Below are 19,221 nucleotides of genomic sequence, written 5' to 3'. Positions count from 1 at the left end.
TGCCTGGCAAATGGGATTGGGAATTGGTGCTCCAGGGATTCAGAACCCCTCTTTCCTAGGCTGGCTGGGTAGAGCTTCTGTTCATGTTTTTGGAGAACCATCTTTGTATCCATCTCCAATTGTGGTGGTACCAAGGAGAATCTGGAGGGAGATTTATACCTGTAAGATTCCCCTGAACCTCCTCAACAATACAGCTTAAAGAAGTCCTCAAGGCCGTTTTATCCAACCTGGGCTAAATTGTGGCCCCCCCTGAAATTCAGAAGTGAAAGCCCTAACTCCAAGTACCTTGGAATGTGACTTGGTTTGGAGATGGGACTTGAGAGTTAATCAAGGTTACATGGGGTCATGTAGGTGGCCTTACTGAGGAAATGTGGGCATGCAGAAGAAAGACCACATGAAGATACAGCAAGAAGGTAGCCATCAGCAAACCAAGGAGAGAGATCTCAGGAGAGACCAGACCTTCTGATATCTTGATCTTGGATTTCCAGCCTCCAGAACTGTGAAAATGAAATGCTGTTGAAGCTGCCCAGTCTGGTGGCATCTGCTATGGCAAACCCTCACACTGTAGGTACCTCACCAGGGCACAATGGCATGCAGCTGCAGGTGCCCCTGCTTTTGCAGCAAAAACACCAATAGACAGCTCCTGACAGGAAGCCAGACACATACTCCACCTCTCCCTAGTGAGGCATGTTTCCTGCTAAAGAGTGTTAGATGAGCCAGGTGCAGGGACTGTAGCAAGTGGGGGAGAGGATATCTGCACAAAAGCATTGATTCCTGGCTTTGGGCAAATCTCATTCTTTCTACAAAAGAGACACTTTCTGCATGTGTAATTGCATTAAATTAATATCAGGCCAGTCTTGAAGGAGTAAAAAAAGGACAACATGGCAGATAGTTTGGGAGAGAAAAGGGGTGTTTATAATTACTGTATCTAGAACAGGTTAGTTGTGGATATGTTAGTCTAGATTTTTTTTCCCCTTAGAGGAACCTTCTGAAATTTGTGCAACCCTAGCTCCTGCCCTGAGCTGCCTCCTTCTTATCCATGTCTTTGCCTCAGTGAATCTGATGAACCTGTTGTTTTCCAAAGTTCCCTATTGGGTGGGGAAAGGAAGGCTATTACTTAAAGATACTTGACTCAGCTGGAGAACACAGAAAATGGAGGCAAGTGGAATTTTAATCCAATTGCACCTGACTTATAAATCTTGGAATGAAGTGCTCCTGAGGGTGACAGAACTGGAAATTGCAAGAAATTTTGCTCTTTTCAGTTCTGTCCCTGTGCAAAGTATTTTTTTGAGAAACACTGGAAAGTAACTGTAATACCTGGTTCATCTAAATGTGTTTTTTAAAACGGGAGGGTGCAGGGTTGCAAGAAGGAACTCCTGGTTGAGACGCCAGGAATAGGCCACATACAGGATGGAGGTTACAGGACAACGCTGGACTTAGAGCCAGGGGATTTCCTTTCCTTCTATCTTCTGGGGGCTCAAACTAATCTTCTGTCAAATGCTTACAAAATGACGTCCACGGGTTTTTTTCTTTTTCTTTTTCTTAAAAGATAGAGAGGGGAGAGAGCGAGAATTTTAATATTTTAGTTTTTAGTTATCGGCAGACACAACATCTTTGTTTGTATGTGGTGCTGAGGATCGAACCCGGGCCGCACGCATGCCAGGCCAGCGCGCTACCACTTGAACCACATCCCCAGCCCCTCCATGGGTTTTTTTCATTCAGCAAACACCTTTTTGCAGCGCACCTTCAAGGCTCTCTCTGTTTCCCACAAAGCCATTCAAAAATCTCCAGTATTCTAGAGCAATTTAGGTGTATGCAGCCCCATGTCGAGTCCTTGCACCCTATTTGTTTTTGCAGCCCCATTTTTTTTTTTCTCGGCAATGGGGATCCATCTCAGGGTTGGCAAGAGCTACCACTGAGCTGCATCCTTGGCCTTTGTTTGTTTGTTTTTGAAACAAGGTCTCGCTAAATTGTTGAGGCTGACCTTGAACTTCCATCCTCCTGCCTCAGTCTCCAGAGTATCTGGGATTACAGGACTGCGCCACCACGCTCATCTACAGCCCTTTCTTCTGAAGCGCAAACGCTGCTGCGGAAACATGAATAAAGCTCCTGAAACAGTACGAAATGGTGCAAGATAGCAGACCAAGTGTGAAACGTACTCAACGACAAAAACATCCGCCTGGCACGAAACAGTAATGTGAAAAGGCGAAGGGAAGGACACAGCGATCCCCGCACTCGCCAAGTACTGAGTAGACCGGGGCTGCGGCTAGCTCTGGGTGGCAGAGGTCCCCGCCCAGTGCCCGAGCGAGCGGGGAAGACTGCCCTCACGTTCCCTCCCCGGTCCGGCGAGGTTGCGGCCTCTTTAAGAAGCGGAGCCCGGAATGGGGCGGCGCCCACGTGACCTGGCGCGGCCTGGGCTCGCGGAAGTGGTCGCGTCCGGGCGCCGGCACGGGCAGGCCGGGCGGGCCTGCAGCCGGCGCCGGGATGGTGCACCTGTACAACTTGCACCCGTTCGGGTCGCAGCAGGTGGTGCCCTGCAAGCTGGAGCCCGAGCAGTTCTGCGGCGGGGGGCGCGACGCGCTGTTCGTGGCTGCGGGCTGCAAGGTGGAGGCGTTCACGGTGGTCGGCCAGGAGCTGTGCCAGCCGAGGTGCGCCTTCTCCACGCTGGGCAGGGTGCTGCGCATGGTCTACAGCGAGGCCGGTGAGTGGCGGCGGGCGGGGCCTCCCCCGCGGTGGGCGCGCGCCGGGCGGCTGCTCGGGGGGCACGCGAGGGACTAGGCACCTCCCGGCACGTGCGGGTGGTCTCTGCGGGTCTGGCCCCTGGTGCAGGGTGCGCGGGCGGTGGTGCGGGGGGGAGCGCGGAGCTGTGCAGTTGTCGTGGCAACGGTGCGGCGCGCCTGCGCCCCGTGCATCCTGAAGCTGCGCCAGAAGAGCCCGTGACTGGGTTCCACTCCTGCGGGACACTTAGAAATTATTCTTGTAGAAAATTTCAAACACATACAGCAGTAGGAGTGGAGAGAATAGTATCCTAAATCTCACGGTACTCCTAGCTTCAAAAATGATCCCAAATCATAGCCAGGCTTTTTACGCCTGTACCTCCGTCGGCTTCTGATGGTTTTGAAAGCTCACGCTATGTACTGATCTGTCTGTCTGTCTGTCTAATCTTATCCAATCAAGCTCTCAATCTATCAATCTATCGCGATATCTAGAACTTGGTCTTAGACTAGCTCCCCATCTCCTCCCTGAAACAGCTGTAGGAGCATCCACTTCTTTTTTTTCCCACCAGAAATGTGAAGCACTGCCAAGGGGGCACTGGGTGGGTGTGTCCCTATTTTAGAAAATTCCAACGTTTGAAAACATGCTTTTTCGGGTTACATAAGCATTCATCCTAGTTTTTTTTTTTTTTTTTTTTTTTTTTTTTTTTTTTTTTAACTGTCTAGTATACGTTGATTCCTGCTTTTTGGAAGGATGTAAACTGCAGTATTCTTTGTGGAAAAGCTCAGAGAGCATAAACCTGGAGGATTGGCGATCTCCCTCTAATCCCTACTCTGTGGCTGATTCAGTATGAGTTTATAGGAAACTTTGGGTCTTAGTTTCTTTTTTTAAAAGAAGTAAGTTGAATTACTAGGTCAGTAATTTGCAGACATTGGGATTTTTGAGAGTCAGCTACAAACCATGGGACTTCCATAGCATCTGGCTGTTCTTTTTGTCAAGTAAAGATGCATATTTAAGAAAACCAAAGCCTTAATATTTACTGAAAGCATAATTTATAAAAAAAAAGAGAACAGAACCTTTAACTTTATAAGCAGCTTACTATGCTGTCATCATTTTTTCATTTTGTCTAATGACAACATCAACTGGGGTCCTCATAGCACTCCACAGACCTGTTTGAGAAACCACTCATTTGGTCTGGAAGTTTCCTTTCAGCAGGAAGATACTGATTTTGTTATTTCTAACTCATCTCTATGGTTATACTCTTTACAGTATTGGGCATTTCTCCCACTATACCCTCTTTTAGGAATAGGTTTTTTTTTTTACCTTCAAGAGTTGTATTGGGTGGCAAACTGAACAGTTTCTACTTTGTGTGTATGTGTGTGTGTGTGTGTGTGTGTGTGTGAGAGAGAGAGAGAGAGAGAGAGAGAGAGAGAGAGAGAGAGAGACATGAGAGAGAGAGACACAAGAGAGACACACTGTATATTTACAGGATTTGCCCCCATTCTTCAAATGGACGTTTATCCTGAAATTCAAAGAAATCTCTGGTTTCAACTAGTGTTGATTCCTGGAATCCTTGGATGACCATTCTCCGTGCATCCAAATCACCTGAGAAGCTTAAAAAAAAATAATAACTCCCGTGCCTGGACCACACCTTCAGAGATACAGTGTTGGTTTCTCTGGAGCGAGGCCACATTGCAGTGAGTCAGATGGTTAGCCAGGATCGAGAAACACTGACTCGAGCCACACTGGCTACAGGAGTTCACAAGTAGCCTGATAATTTTGTTTTTGAGGCCTTCAAGAACAGAAAGCTTTTTTGTAATCTCGTTGGCTGCCTCAGAGTTGAGGAGTCATGTGAATGGCATTGTATCTTGGGTCATGTAGCTCAAGGGTAACTTTCAATCTGCAGCTTAAACTTCACTTCTGGGTATAGCTTCAATTAATTCATGCTTAACTAAACTGGGGCTGGCTCCTGGATGTGCTGATAGCCAGAAAACCGTCTTCCACTCTGCAGTGTTTCTCTTTTGGCCCTTTCCTCCCATTAACAGTAAGCAGGTCCTGGAGATTTCTGTTCTTCGTTCTCAGTGTCCTCCTCTGTAGCAAATTTCCCCTTGTCAAAAATGGAAATAATTAATGTATTTACATTTACTTTAAATGCTTAGCAGGTCTCTTACCCAAGCAGAGGACAAAGCCACATGGTTGTTATCACCTGTCCTTTAGTACAATCCCTAGCCCATTCACTTGCCCCACAACTTTTCTGAAGTATTAAAACATTCTGATGCTTCTGATGTCATTTTTATCATAGGAGTATGCCTTTTCTATAATCTGGTACTACTGTTTTTAATCAGGTTTGTGATCTTGCTGCATAGAAGGAAAAGTTTACTTATTTTTTTATTTGCTTTTATTTTTTAAATACATGACAGTGGAATGCATTACAATTCTTATACACATATAGAACACAAACTTTCATATCTTTGTATATAAAGTATGTTCACACCAATTTGTGTCCTCATACATGTACTTTGGATAATGATGTCCATCACATTCCACCATCATTGTTAGCCTCCTGCTCCTTCCCTTCCCCTCCCACCCTTCTGTCCTATCTAGAGTTTGACTATTCCTTCCATGCTCCCTCTCCCTACCCCACTATGAGTCAGTCACCTTATATAAGTTTACTTATTTTTAAAAGTTAGTAATTCTTGCTTTAAAGTAAAAAAGACAATGCTTTTTTAAATTTACTTAATGAGGACAGAAGCTCTCGTAGAGTAACATGAAGCACTGTTCACATTATGCTTAAAAATATTTAGTTGCCTTTTCTTATAAATGTTATCATCTCTATAGAGTCCTATAGACAGATCTCTCTTCCAACAGTTTGAGGCAGGGTGATTGAGAAATGAGCCCAAGGCCTTTGAGCTACTGAACCCATGTTTAAATTCCAGCTCCTTCACCTGTGGGCTGTGTTGCCTTAGGCATATTATTTGGCTAGTCTGAGCTTCTGAGCTTCTGAACCTGCTCTATCTATAAAGTAGAGAAGAAGATGGATACCTTAAGGGGTGATTGTGAAGATTAACTTCTCAGCTCTGATCATGAGGCTTATTAGGGAGGTATGCTTGGCAAGATCTAGTTCCTCATTTTCAGAACAAGTCCTTAAACCAAAAATATACAGCACAACATGGGCACTGCAGACTGTGAACTCTAGTTGACTTGTGACTCTGTCAACAAAACAGACATTTATTTATAGTTACATGAATAAAAAGCTTTTATTTTAAATAAACAAATATGCTTAGTTTTAAAATTTATTTACTAACTTGAATATCATACCCAAAGTATAGGTAACAAATGAAAACTAGATAAATTGGGCATGATAAAAGTTAAAGACTTTTGTGCACTAGAGACCCAGCAATGGGGCTATGGTAGAACTTGTGTGCACTAGAGACCCCTAAAGATGGGGCTGTGGTAGAATGCTTGCCTAGCATGCATGAGGCCCTGGTTTTGATCCCCAGTACTGCAATCAATCAATCAGTCAATAAAAAAGAAAAGAAAAAAAAAGTGGACAGAGAATTTGAATAGGCATTTCTCCAAGGAAGACATATTAATGGCCAAAAGCACATAGGTAATTAGGGAAATGCGAATTAAAACCATGATGGGGTACCACCTCACACTTATTAGGATGGCTCTCATTTTAAGAAAATGGGGAGAAACTGGAACCCTTGTGCTTTGCTGTAGGAAAGTAGAACAGTGCAGCCACAGTGAAGAGCAGCAGGGAGGCTCTTAACCAAGAATTAGTGCCCTCAGTTCCACTACTAAACACACACCCAGGAGAATCTAAAGCAGGGACTTGAATGGATATTTGTACACAAATATTCATAGCAGGATTATTTACAAGAGCCAAAAGGTGGAAGCAAATCAGGGACCATTACTTGGGACTATGTAAACAAGACCCAAAGCTTAGAAGCCGAGAAGGAAATGATATATACCTGACTAGAAAAATGAGCAGCTTATGTAAAGAGATGGACTTGCAGAGGAGAAACCACGCATAGCTGACACAGGGAAACAGCCAGCTCTGTAAGTGGTGAGGAAACTAAATCCCACCCACCACCAGAGTCCAGGCTTCCCCAGTCAGAGTGTCAGAGCTAGTGAAGCTGTGGGAAGCAGGCGTGTTCTTGTGGGGTTGCTGGAGACCTGCATTTCTGTCACCTAATTAGGGTAGTGTCCTGGCAGTACCTTCTAAAGTCTAAAATGCCTGCCCTTTGGCTCAGCTTTCTCACTTCTGGAAACCAAACAAATCCTCCAGCAAATATATAGGCATAGACCTGTTTATTATTGAGTGGCAAAGAAGTACTGGAAATACTAGCATGTGTAGCAGTAGGGGAATTGTTGACTAGATGATGGTTTATGTAGACATAGCATGTTTTGCAGTTAATGTAAATGATGCTAGATATCCATGTGTGGACTTGGAGGGGAAGATTTATTGATTATTTTTGAAGCTTGCGGAATGTTAAACATATTTAAAGAAGAAGACAAAATTACTTCCCTGGGATCCATGTTGATACAAGGGAAACTTGGACAGGCACAGCAGGCTGCATGTTAAGGGGGCCTCGGGATGACCCCCCAGTGGGAGAGAGTTACGCCCTTCACCTTACACCACTTCACCATTTTGACTTCTCGCAACAAATATGCGCCTCTTTTATGAGTTAAAAAAAAATCTCATTCATCAGCAGATAGGAGAAAATGAGGTTGGCTTTCTATTCTATTTAGCATTCAGCATCTTCCTGTTCCTCTGAGTTGTGCCTTGCAGAAGGGGAGGGGATGATGTGTAAATTCTGTTAAGTGCAGGTCCTTAACTTACACCTGATTCTCTAGAATTGCCACATCCTTTCTGCAGCAGAGCCTTGTTGGAGCTGTAGCGTCAGAGCTGTGCTGAGCACTTAGAGCTAATGTAGGGAATGGCAGGTAGAGTTTCTCTGTGTTACAGGGTAATGGGTAGATTACCTAAGGACACTGAAGTGGAGAGTGGTTGTATTTTGGCACCTTAGTGCCAAATGCAACTTAGAAATACACCTAGGATTCTGTTACTCAGGGTCTTTAGTTCCGCTCTCTGTGTGTTCATTTCATAATAGTGAAGTAAGTGTAATTACAAATTCCAAGTGTGATCTCACTTCCTTTTCAGGAGACTACTTGGTAGCAATTGAAGAGAAAAACAAAGCCACATTTCTGCGTGCCTATGTGAACTGGAGAAGTAAAAAGACCGAGAACTCTCGTGTGTATATTCGAATGGTTGGGCACAATGTGGAGGCACCCTTCAGAGAGACCTTCAGGGACCAGATGTCTATTGTTGAAATGCCCCTTTCTGAGGCCCCCTTGTGCATTTCCTGTTGCCCAGTGAAAGGAGACCTCCTTGTTGGCTGCACAAATAAATTAGTGTTATTTAGTTTGAAGTATCAGATCATTGATGAGGAATTCTCAGTATTGGACTTTGAACGTTCTTTAATTGTACATATAGATTGCATCAGTCCTGTTGAAATTTCTTTTTGTGTTGGATATGTTGCTGTCATGTCAGACTTAGAAGTCTTAATCCTAAAACTGGAGTCAGACCCTAAAAATGGAGAGAGAGTTAATCACCATTCGCATAAGGCCCACACTCCAGTGAAACACACAGAAGAAGGTAAGTAATGGATCTAACTTATTTCCTTGCTTTAGACAAGGAGAAAACATTCACTTTTGACATTCTCTAAAAAACTCTAGCCACGTTATTTACAGATTGAGTTATTCCTGATATGTCAAATTTGTCTCTATGACATGGCTGTCTGTGTCTTATTCTGCAGCATGTGTGTGTATTTCCACCTGTGTGTGTCAATATAAGTAGTGGAACACCTGCTGCTACATGAGGGTTTCTAGTCCTCATTCTCATCTTTACTAATTGAATGACATCCGGTAATACCATCTCTGGCTCAGTTTCCTCATGTATAAAAGGGGATGATGATATCTATCCCGTCGCCCTTTATCAGTTGTGAGAAATAAATGTGCAAGTGCCCTGTAAATGTGGGACATGTGTGTGTAGAAATACAATTGCTATGTCTTCTGAATTGGTAGGAGGATATTGTGAAATCTAATTTTCTTTCAAACAGGTAGAGTAGTGCTTCAAGTTAAATTCTCTTGTTTTATTTTTTTAAGGCACTGGCAATAAAACTTCACAGCTTGAGACAGATGATTTTGTGATCTGCCAAAAGCCCATGGAACTTCTTGGTGAGAAGAGTGAGCAGTCTGGGCTCTTGGTCACGCTGGAGTCCACAGGATGGGCTGATGAAAGCACAAAATACTCCCATGTGCAGCACCTGCTCTACAGGTATCCGAGCTTGTTGATAGCTAGTGTTTAGTGCGCATGGGCCTCCTTCAAGTACAGGGAACTTAATTTTTTCCCTCTTTTTCAACCCGCAGACGTTTTACTCCTGATATCTCGTTCTACAGCCCATCTGATGAAATCAAGTTGCACTCCCTTCACCTGCTCCCCATTTACCACACAGGTACAAGTGGCTGCAGTGCACTGCAGAGGGGACAGGGCTGGGGCAGGAGGGGGGACCAGTGCAGGTTCCGGATTGGGCTCTTCCACTGGGTCCCTATGACCTTGGACGAATCCTATGAATGCTACGGAGTTTGCCGGCAGTGATTCATAGAGAGGGCGGGACGTTCCCCTTTTGGAAAGTCTCTGGGACCAGAACAGCAAATTTGGAGCTTGTTAGAACTGAGGTGTATCTGGGTTCCAGACGTGGGTTTCACAGTTCCTTCTGATGACCTTGTGAACAAGGTGGGAAAATGTAGACTGGATGGAAATCCCTTCAAAGCAGTGGTTTTCAACCTGGATACTTTTAAAATTGCAGATGCTGAGGCCCTTTGAGCTGGAGATTCTGATTTCATCAGTCAGTGTTGGGGCCCAGGCATCAGTATTTCTTAAATGCTTGCCAGGAGTCTAATGGTTTCCAAGATTGAGAGCCACCAGTCGGCTGTGTCCTTGGTCAGGGCCTGTTTAGCTTCTTTAGATGTTGTTTAGAAAAAGGCATAAGGATTATTCTAGTTCAGTGTCTTTATAACTCCACTTATCTTTGTCATTTAGTAAACATTTAATGAATATCAACCGTGTCGAGCCTTGTGCCAGGTACTGGGGAGCCAATGAAGTCCGAGTAGGCAGTGTGCTAGCCCTGTGGGTTACCACCCAGTGGGGCAGACACTAACTGAACAGTCACAAGATCACACTGAGATGAGTGCTCTTGGGGAGGAATCCCACTGTGAGAGCCTGTAACCAGGATCCAGACTGGCCAGGCTCCCCCAGGCAGAGGGTGAACTGGGTGCCTGGTGGTGCAGGGCAGGGGGAGAGCTGCAGGCGAGGAAGTAGCAGTGGCTCTGTGGTGGGGGGAGAATCTCATGTTTGAGGAACCGAGAGAAGCAAGACCAGGGAGCGTGCAGCAAGGAAGAGGGTGGGCACAAGGCTGGAGACCAGACAGGACCAGGAGCCACGTTAGAGAGTCAGTTCTTTAACTCAGTGAGCTTCCCAGAGCACTTGGAACAAAAACTCCCAATGTGTCCATGGGCACTGTGACCTCGGTCTGAACTCGTCCTGTCTCACTCTCAGCCCGCTGATTGTTCTCCGTCTGTGGAGGAGATATGCCCAGTGAACTTCCTTCCTCAGATAGGCCAAGTGCATTTTTGTGTAAGCTCTGTTAATTCCTGTTCCAGGTTTAGAAGGTACTTCCCTCAAATCTTGTAGGATCACATTCAGGTCATTCAATGCACAGCTTAAATGTAACCTCACCACTGGGGACATCCCTGACCCCTCAGTTTAAGTACCCTTGTCCTCATACTGTGGAATTTTCTTGTTTGTCCTCCATCCCAAGTCTCATCACTAGAACGCAGCTTCTGCAGGCAGTTGCTGTGTCTTGTGCTCTATTGTGTCCCTAGAATTCAGGACAGCAGCACTTTCGGTAGGTATCTGATGAATGCTCACCGAATGGACAGATGGGTGGACGGGTGGTATGTGTGAGCTGGGCCCTAGAGGAGGGGAGAATTTTTAGAAGTTGTGAGGTTCTGATAAGATGTTACCTAAGGAAATGAACACGTGCAGAATATAAAATTAGGTTTCTTTGGACATTAATGAGCAGTTTGCTTGGCTAGAGCCCAACATGTGTAGGGAAGAAGAGGTAGGGAAAACTGGACAGTTGACTTTGGTCAGTTGTAGAGAGTATAGAATTGGGCTTTTTACACTAATGGATGTCCTTGAAGGTTGTCAGTAAGAGGAGTATTTAGCGCGGGGGCAGCGGGGCGTACTTTGGTTATGAATGATTTCCAGCAGTTAGTGAGAAGACAGTACAGTGAGCCCTGTGTGCCCATGACAGTTTCCATAGTGATGCCTGTGCCCGTCGCCTGCTCAGATCAGGCTATTTGATGTAAACCCTAGTGTTGATAGCATTTCATCCTTAGAATTTCAGCATGTCTCTAAAAGGAAAGGATTCTTTTACTTAAACTCACAAGTACCATTTCACATTTAAAAATTCATCAGGTATCTAGTCAATGTTCAGAGTTTTTTGATTGCCTAAAATTTCTTTCTATAATTCTTTTGTTTGAATCAGGCACATAAATAAGTAAGGTCCATACTTTGTAACTGATGGCGGTCTTTTAAGTCTCTTAATACTTAGGTTCTTCCTTTTTATCCTCTTTTCTTTTTAATTCATTTAGCAAGGAATTGAACTGTTCCTGTAAAATTTCCCACAACCTGAATTTTGCCAGTTGACTCCTCAGTGTTATTTAATATGCTGGTGTGTCCACAGTATTTCCATGTGAGTTGGTAGTTAAATCTGCACCATCCTGTATGCCTCAGCCACATTGCTATTGAACACTTGAAATATGACTAGTGTAAGTTGAGATAGACTGTAGGAGTAAAATACACCCTAGATTTTGAAGAATTTGTACAAAAATATATAAAATATCTCCTTAGTGTTTTTGTTTATTGCTTGTTCAAATGATAATATTTTTAATGAGTTGGATTAACACAATGTTACTAAAAATTCACCTGTTTTTACATTTTTACTTTTTTTTGTGTGTGTGTGTGTGGGAATTGAACCCAAGAGTGCTTTACCACTGAGCCTCATCCCCAGCCACTTTTATTTTTTTATTTTGAGACAGGATCTTGCTAAGTTACTGAGGGTCTCACCAGGTTGCTGAGGCTAGTCTTTAGCTTGTGATCCTCCTGCCTCATTCTCCCAAATTGCTGGGATTATAGGCTTGTGCCAATACACCTGGCTCTTTTTACTTTTTTAAACTATGATTGCTAGAAAACTTTAAATTACAGATGTGGCTCACATTATATTTTGTTTTTGAGAGAGAGAATTTTTATTTTTATTTTTATTTATTTTTTTTTTGAGAGAGAATTTTTAAATATTTAATATTTTTCAGTTTTCGGTGGACACAACATTTTATTTTTATGTGGTGCTGAGGATTGAACCCAGTGCCCCGCGCATGCCAGGTGAGCGCATTACCGCTTGAGCCACATCCCCAGCCCATATTATATTTCTAATAACCATGATGGCGTAGACTCAGGCTTGATCAGAATAATAATAATGATAATAATTATTATCATTATTATTATATTTTTGTAACCCAAGTATATCTGTTGGAAAGCTTGTGTTCATCGGGTGGATTTTTGTGTGATGTTAGCAGTTATTGATGATTAATTTAGTTCTGTTCATTTATTAGGGGTCCCAAAATGGTGATATTCTAATTCTGTCACTTCTTTTTCATTTCTTACTGGTATTTTTCCATAAAGAACAACTTCCCCTTAGCAACTCTTTGGTTACCCCTTGAAACAGTTTGCATAGAAAAGTCGAGGTATGGATTCTCTCCCCTTTTCTGACTGGCTTCATGGTATTTATTTCTTTCATTTTTGAATGCAGGTTCGCTTACTTCTGATGGAAAAAATTTGTCTCAGGAAAAAGAGTTGCTGAGTCTCTTTTGCTTTTTCTCCCTACCTCATGTGGGCTATCTCTACATGGTTGTCAAGTCTGTTGAATTAATGTCAATCTACCAATACCCTGAGAAGTCTCAGCAGGCCGTGCTCACGCCACAGTTTTTACACGTCATCACAAGGTACTATTGCAGTTTACTTGCTGGCCTTTGAGTCACTTATTTTTCTGTAAGTGCTGAGGTGCTGTCTAAATCTTAAATGAGAATCATGTGAAGCAGAATAGAGCATTGGAAGTTTATACATTATATCCGTCTTTGCAAATCTGTCCGGATGGCCTGTGGCTGCCTTTCCAGTGTTAAAGAGTTGGACTCTGGCTTGTCTTTGTTTTGTTTCCTTAGACTGGATGGGTATCTTTGTGAAACCCGTGGGAACCAGTCTAAGGTTCCTCATAAAGGAGATTTTAATGGGGAATTCCAGTGGGAGTGAATGGGCCAGTCAAACATCTCTTCAGGTTTCTTGCAGATTTCCTTTTCTCATTTCTGTCATATTCTTTTGGTGTGAATCAAGTTATTTCAAGTGGTTTAGAACTGTGAAGGGACAAAAAGATGATCTGATTTCACCCCCTGATTGGTATAGATGGGAAGTGTTCACAGTGAGGTCAGATCAGTGTTTGCCAAAGTCAGGCACTGGTCAGTAGTAGTTGTCTTCTCTGTCGTCTTGCCCCAGTATGTTGGCATGTAAACTGGTTCTGGAGCAGGAGTTTGACCTCATTTCCTTGTATCTCAATAGCAAGTGATGCTTTTGGTTCTATTTCCTGTTTTTGGAGTTCAGATTATATTGAGGGCACTGCTTTGGACCCTCTGGCCAAGCAACCATGAATAAGATACACCATCTACTAAAACAGTATAAGAGGGGAGCAGAGACAAATAAAGGGGGCACATACACTAGGGGATTTTTGGAAAGTATCTTAAAGCTTTGTGAAACTGTAGTTTGTACTGGGAGTACTAGGAAAAGTACTTTTGACTAGGTCCCATGGAGCTGGTTCAGATAGGTGATTATGTTTGAAGCTAGGCCTCAAGTTAGTTAGAATTTGATGAGTGGAAATTAAAAAAGATGGGTATTATAGGTAGAGGGAAGACTATAAACAAAGGCTATGGTTAGTTTTTTGGAAACATTGGTACTTAATTGCATAGGATGGTGATTTTTTTTTTTTTACTGGGCAGTAAACCAGAATCTCCAGCAGGTGCTATAGTGTATCCAAACTGCATAGAAGCCATGTGGGGACTCTGATCCTCTCCTGGGGGGCTGCCTACCTCTCCTCCTGAATTCTAGTTCTAGGAGAAACACCGTCCCTGGGAGTATGTTTCTAAAGTGAACATCATGGAGGGAGCTAGTCGCCCCAACTGTCAGGGTGCAGTGATGTTCTTAACTAGGAAGAAGCTGAAGAGGACATAGGTGGTGGGAGTAATGCATGAGAGTACACTCGAGGCTTTCAAATCAAACTGAGGAATTCTTCAACATTTTATTTTATTTTTTTTATTTATTTATTTTTTTTTAGAATTATTTTTTAACATTTATTTTTTTTTAGTTTTCGGCGGACACAACATCTTTGTTTTGTATGTGGTGCTGAGGATCGAACCTGGGCCGCACGCATGCCAGGCGAGTGCACTACCGCTTGAGCCACATCCCCAGCCCCTCTTCAACATTTTAAATGGAGAAAGTGATATGACCAAAGTATAGCATTAGGAAAATTAATGGTGGCCTTTATGGAGGTTGGATTGATGTTGATAAATAAGCTGTCAGGATTCTCAGGATGCTAAGGGGCTGGGGCTGATGAGGCAGTGGCTGTGAGAGGAGGAGGAGTGGATGGGAGAGGATACACATACACAGGAGAGTTGCTTGGGGTCTTGGAATGATGGGGATAGGGGAGGCATGAAAACCCCCATCAGGGCTTCAAGCCTGATTTTATGAAAGAAAGGCAGCTGAGACGTGGGGACAAAAGAGATGCCTGGTTTAGAGATTTGGGTTTGAGATGCTATTGGAATATTAAGAAGAAATGCTAACTAGGCTTTTGGACACATAGAGAACTACAGATAAGGGTAAAGAGGACAGCGGAGAAGTATATTACTATGGAAAACGAGATGCCTCTCAAAGCAGGGCGTATGATCCCAAGGGTGTGTAGACAGGGAGAGGTCATCCCAGAACCAAACTCTGGTGAAGGTTCCAAGAGCAAGAGGAGGAGGAGCTTGAAGGCTGCAGAGGAACCTAGGAAACTGCAGCATCTCAGAAGCCAAGGGGGGGGGGGGGAGGGAAGGAATAGAAATGTTACATTCTGCCCTCAAATGCGAAGACCGCCCATCGTTGCAGTGACAGTGAGTGGATCCCCAAATTCATGCCTCTCTTCTACGTCTAAGTCGGGAACTAATTTGGAATGATGAGTCCAGAAATAGTATTAAGAGGGTTTGAAGGAACTTTGAATTTCTGGGTTTTGACTACCTCCAGGTTGGAAATCATTGGGGCTTTTCTTAGTATCAGCACCAAAAGATACTCTGATAGCATTAATTTGACTGTGGAGCCATTAGACATTGGAATAGTAGTTGTTTTGAGTAAAGTCAGATTCTTACTAAGGATCTTGTGAACTCCTATTTTTTTAAGTCATTTAAAAAAATGAACTCAATTTTATATTTTCTTAATTTTATCTAGTAGATACATATTTTAGAAATACCTTGTGCCATAAGTTTTTGTCTTGAAAAGTTTCTGGAAGATAGGTGTGCTTACGTGTATCTCTAAAAACAGTTTCCTTTCGTTTTTTTTTTTTTTTTTTTAAGGATCAAGGAACAATATAAAATCATGTAAAACACCAATCTTACAGAAATATGTGCGCTGGAAAGCCCTTCTCAGGCTCACGCACCAGAGTCGGCGCTGCCAACAGTCAGTATGCACTGGTCCGGCTTTTCTTTTGCGCTGCTGTGAGTTACTTGGTACAAGTGGATCACACTCCACCACTGGTCAGCAGCTTACAGTTCTACTTGGCAGCTTACCTTGGACATCTTTCCAGCTTTCACTGCCCATTTCAGTTAATTTTATTCTTCTGTTAAACTTCTGCTTCTGTTGTTGGTATTCAGCAATGGCCAACAAGCCAGATCACCAAGCCGGGTTATGGTAGGCAGAAGTGAGTCACAGGCCCCTGCGTCTTCACCTCCAGACCCCAAGGCCATTGCTATTTGTGGTTGTAGCTGTGCTCACTGCCATTCTGACTGCGGGAGCTTGCTTTGCTCCCCATTCTTTATCTGCTTCTCGAGGTTGCTAACTGCTCCAGATTTGTAAGTGCTGGTGCTGCTGTCCCGGTCACTGGGATGACTCCAGAGGCCATTTCCACTGTGGAAATGGACAGCCACAGTGGGCTGAAGCAGAGGTGGAAGTGCCAGCAGCTGGAGAGCATCCTGGCTGAAGCCATTACTGCTGTCGTGCAGAGTCTCCCAGCTGTGACAGTGCCAGGTGCCTTCTCTGGTGAAGAAGCCCTTCTGCTCTAGAGGTCCTGTTAGGTGTGCTCTGGTCCTTCACTTGATTACGCCAAGGTGTTCATGGTGACTTCTGCTTTATAGTATATTTTTAAAAGTCTTGTGGTCCAAGACTTTTAAATACAAATACAAGATGTATTTGGTAGCAATTTCTCAGTAAATGGTTAGCTGCTTTAATGTCAGTATTGGTGAAAATTAACTGACATCCAGCTCTGTTGGAGCCTGGGATCTAATTGGCTCAGGCCTGTGCCAGAATGAACCTTGCTCTAGGCTTTAAAGCACTTCTGAGATGGCTTCAGACTCATTTTCGGTTTTACTATTGATTTGTGTGTCAGTCTAAGCTGGGTGCCCAGCTCGATCCAGGTGGAATTTCATCCTGAGATGGGTGGGGGAGCACAACAGTCAGGAACAGGTTCTAATCTTCACCTTGATAATCACCCATCTATACCTTGGGCAGAGCCGGGAGCATCATGTTATCTGGAATGAGGACATTGACCTGGATCCATGGTTATTCCCCAGGGTGTACGTCACTCATACAGGGAGCTTGATAGAAATATGCATGTCTAAGTTTGGCCCCTGGAGATTCTGCTTCAGTAGGGCTGAGGGAAGCCCAGGGGTGCCGAGGCACTCTGCTTCTCCAGAAGCTTCTCCCTTGTCAGCATTACCAGTGCTCACATCCTCTCCTGTTCCTGCCACTGCTCTCTGCCTGTGCAGCCCTCCCCATGGTGGTGGGCACGCTGGCCCTCGGCCTCCACTTTGCTCAGTGCCCCTCTCCTCTTCCTCAGCAACAACCTGCAGTGTTTCACGGTGCGGTGCAGCGCAGCGGCGGCTCGCGAGGAGGACCCGTACATGGACACCACCCTGAAGGTGAGCATGGGCTCGTGGTCACAGGGAAGACTCGGGATCATAGGGGAACAAGAGGTGCTTGCAGATGTGCTCCTGGGCCTGAGCCTGGCGAGGACCTTGAGGCTGCCTTATTTATTGGGTCAGAACTTCAGGTGTTACACAGTAAGCACTTTGCAATTTGTGGTTCAGCTGACAGTCTTTAAGATTGCTTATGAGCATTTCCCTCACAGTTGTTTAGTACATAGTTTTGTTTTTGTTTTTTTTAAGAGAGAGAGAATTTTTTTTAATATTTATTTTTCGGTTTTCGGTGGACACAACATCTTTATTTCATTTTATGTGGTGCTGAGGATGGAACCCAGCGTCCCGCGCATGCCAGGGGAGCGAGTTACCGCTTGAGCCACATCCCCAGCCCATAGTACATAATTTTTAAAGTTTGGGGAAGAACATGTGTAATGTAACCTCAGAGAGAGGAGATCATGCCTCTGTATACTATAATTTTTTTATTCTAAACAAATATCGGTTGCAGTTGTACAGAGCTATTAATAGAATAGTCCAGATAGCAATATACTCAGAGCACAACATTGAAGAAGATGCATTAAAATGATTTATTTATACTATTATCAGATATGCCTAAAATTCTTTATTTATTTACAAGCACTCGGGAATCTTCTATACTTAGTCTAGAAGTTAATGGATATACTAGATCAATAACCTCATTTTTGGTAAGAAGTTGTATGCTTAGTCTTAGAAAAGCACTTACCCACAAAATAAGTGTAGGCAATTTCAGCCTGATCTTCTGACCCTGAATTCTTTTCTCAAAAATAAACTCACTGATTATTTGCATAATTTTCATTTATGTTATTTTACCTCTGAAGTATAAGCTATTTAAATAGATATTTGTTATGAAAACACATGTTGTGCTGCAAGAAACCCCCAAATTGTGATGACCCATTTTTCAGAAGGTAGATTATGCCTGGCACCTGAAGCTCACAGCCAGGCTGTGTTAACCAGCAGATGCCCAGGGTGGCTGAGGTGCTTGGGCTGTAGTTGCTGTGGCCCAGCTTGTGATAAGAGATTGTGTTTTGTGGAGGGTAGGCTCTGGGTTCTCAGTGACTTCTGTCGCCATGGCCCACCTGGCGTTTCCTGGTGCTTTCCAGGTTTTCTGAGTGCCTTCAGCTGCCTGGGAAATGGAACCACAGACTCTACATGCTTCTTGAGCATGAGATGCATGCGCGGGCTTTTCAAGTAGGACATTATTTATAAGATAAGGGGTATTTCCCTAGTAAAAAAGGAAAGAAAACATAGATGAAAAATCTTCTGTTCTTGGTTCTTCATCCTTCTCTTCTCCCCCGCCTGTCTTTTCAACCCTCAGAAAGACCTGGACTCACACGGGGTGGTGGTGATAACTTGGGCTTCTTGATAGATTGAAGTTGGATCAAACTACTTTAGAAAACAGTCACAATGCCATGTCTTCCTAGGGTATGAATCCAGAGGGAAGGAACAGGAAGAGACAAAGGGGAGGGTGGCAGCTGGTGGGGCGCTGCCTGGAGGCCAGTGAGGTAGGAGAGGGGAGGTCAGTGGTTATCCCAACGCATGGCACCCCTTTCCTGCTGCTCCACCAACTCTCAAATCCTCGATGTCACCTGAATGAGCACACAGCTCAGCCCACTTGAAACTGTGGTATCTGAAAAATAATTCACAGCTTCAGGGTCTGGTCTGAAGTGCTGTGTGGTTGCATATGTGTGGTTGTGTATGTGTGTGTTACTGGAAAGTGAACCCAAGCCCTCACTCATGGAAGCATTCCCAGCCCTTTTTGTATTTTATTTTGAGACAGGGTCTCCTTGTGTTGCTCAGGCCAGCTTTGGACTTGAGTTCAAAGTGGCCAGTGTGGTGGCCACCGTGCCTGGCTGTGTGTGGTTACCTCCCTTTCCTCTGAGGTTCTGGCTTTTCCTAACTAGCCAAGGCCCACTTAACTATTTTTATGAATGAAAAAAATTAATCTAGATGTTTTCCCAGCCACTTAGCACAAAGGGATGACAAAGATGGCCTCAGAGGCTAAACAGCGTTATTGAAGCAGAAGGGGCAGGGATCTCTCCAGAAATCTCTTCCATTATCTTTGTTATCCATTCTGCTTGACTCAGTCCCTGCCTGTTCCAGGGACGAACAGTCAGGCTCATCCAAACATATAAG

General features: G+C 44.0%; 1 protein-coding gene across 4 annotated transcripts in view; it reads left to right on the top strand.

Annotated features, from left to right (window-relative positions):
- Positions 1–2,445: 2,445 nt before the first annotated feature.
- The window catches only part of Hps3 (HPS3 biogenesis of lysosomal organelles complex 2 subunit 1), a 34,839-nt gene continuing 18,063 nt past the window's right edge, over positions 2,446–19,221 (top strand). For all 4 annotated transcript variants that reach the window (XR_013092444.2, XM_076867200.2, XM_076867199.2 and 1 more), the window contains exons 1-6: positions 2,446–2,701; positions 7,883–8,377; positions 8,887–9,058; positions 9,151–9,236; positions 12,654–12,846; positions 16,971–17,052. Coding sequence is in view for 3 of the 4 variants with exons in the window: in XM_076867200.2 (XP_076723315.2) it covers positions 2,485–2,701; positions 7,883–8,377; positions 8,887–9,058; positions 9,151–9,236; positions 12,654–12,846; positions 16,971–17,052 (1,245 nt within the window). In the remaining variant the exon portion in view is untranslated. The remainder of the gene's footprint in view (positions 2,702–7,882; positions 8,378–8,886; positions 9,059–9,150; positions 9,237–12,653; positions 12,847–16,970; positions 17,053–19,221) is intronic.

This window comes from Callospermophilus lateralis, chromosome 10 (assembly GCF_048772815.1).
Source record: "Callospermophilus lateralis isolate mCalLat2 chromosome 10, mCalLat2.hap1, whole genome shotgun sequence".
Classification (NCBI taxonomy): Eukaryota; Metazoa; Chordata; class Mammalia; order Rodentia; family Sciuridae; genus Callospermophilus; species Callospermophilus lateralis.
The sequence above is the reverse complement of the archived record's forward strand: the minus strand, read 5'-3'. Positions and strand labels throughout refer to the sequence as shown.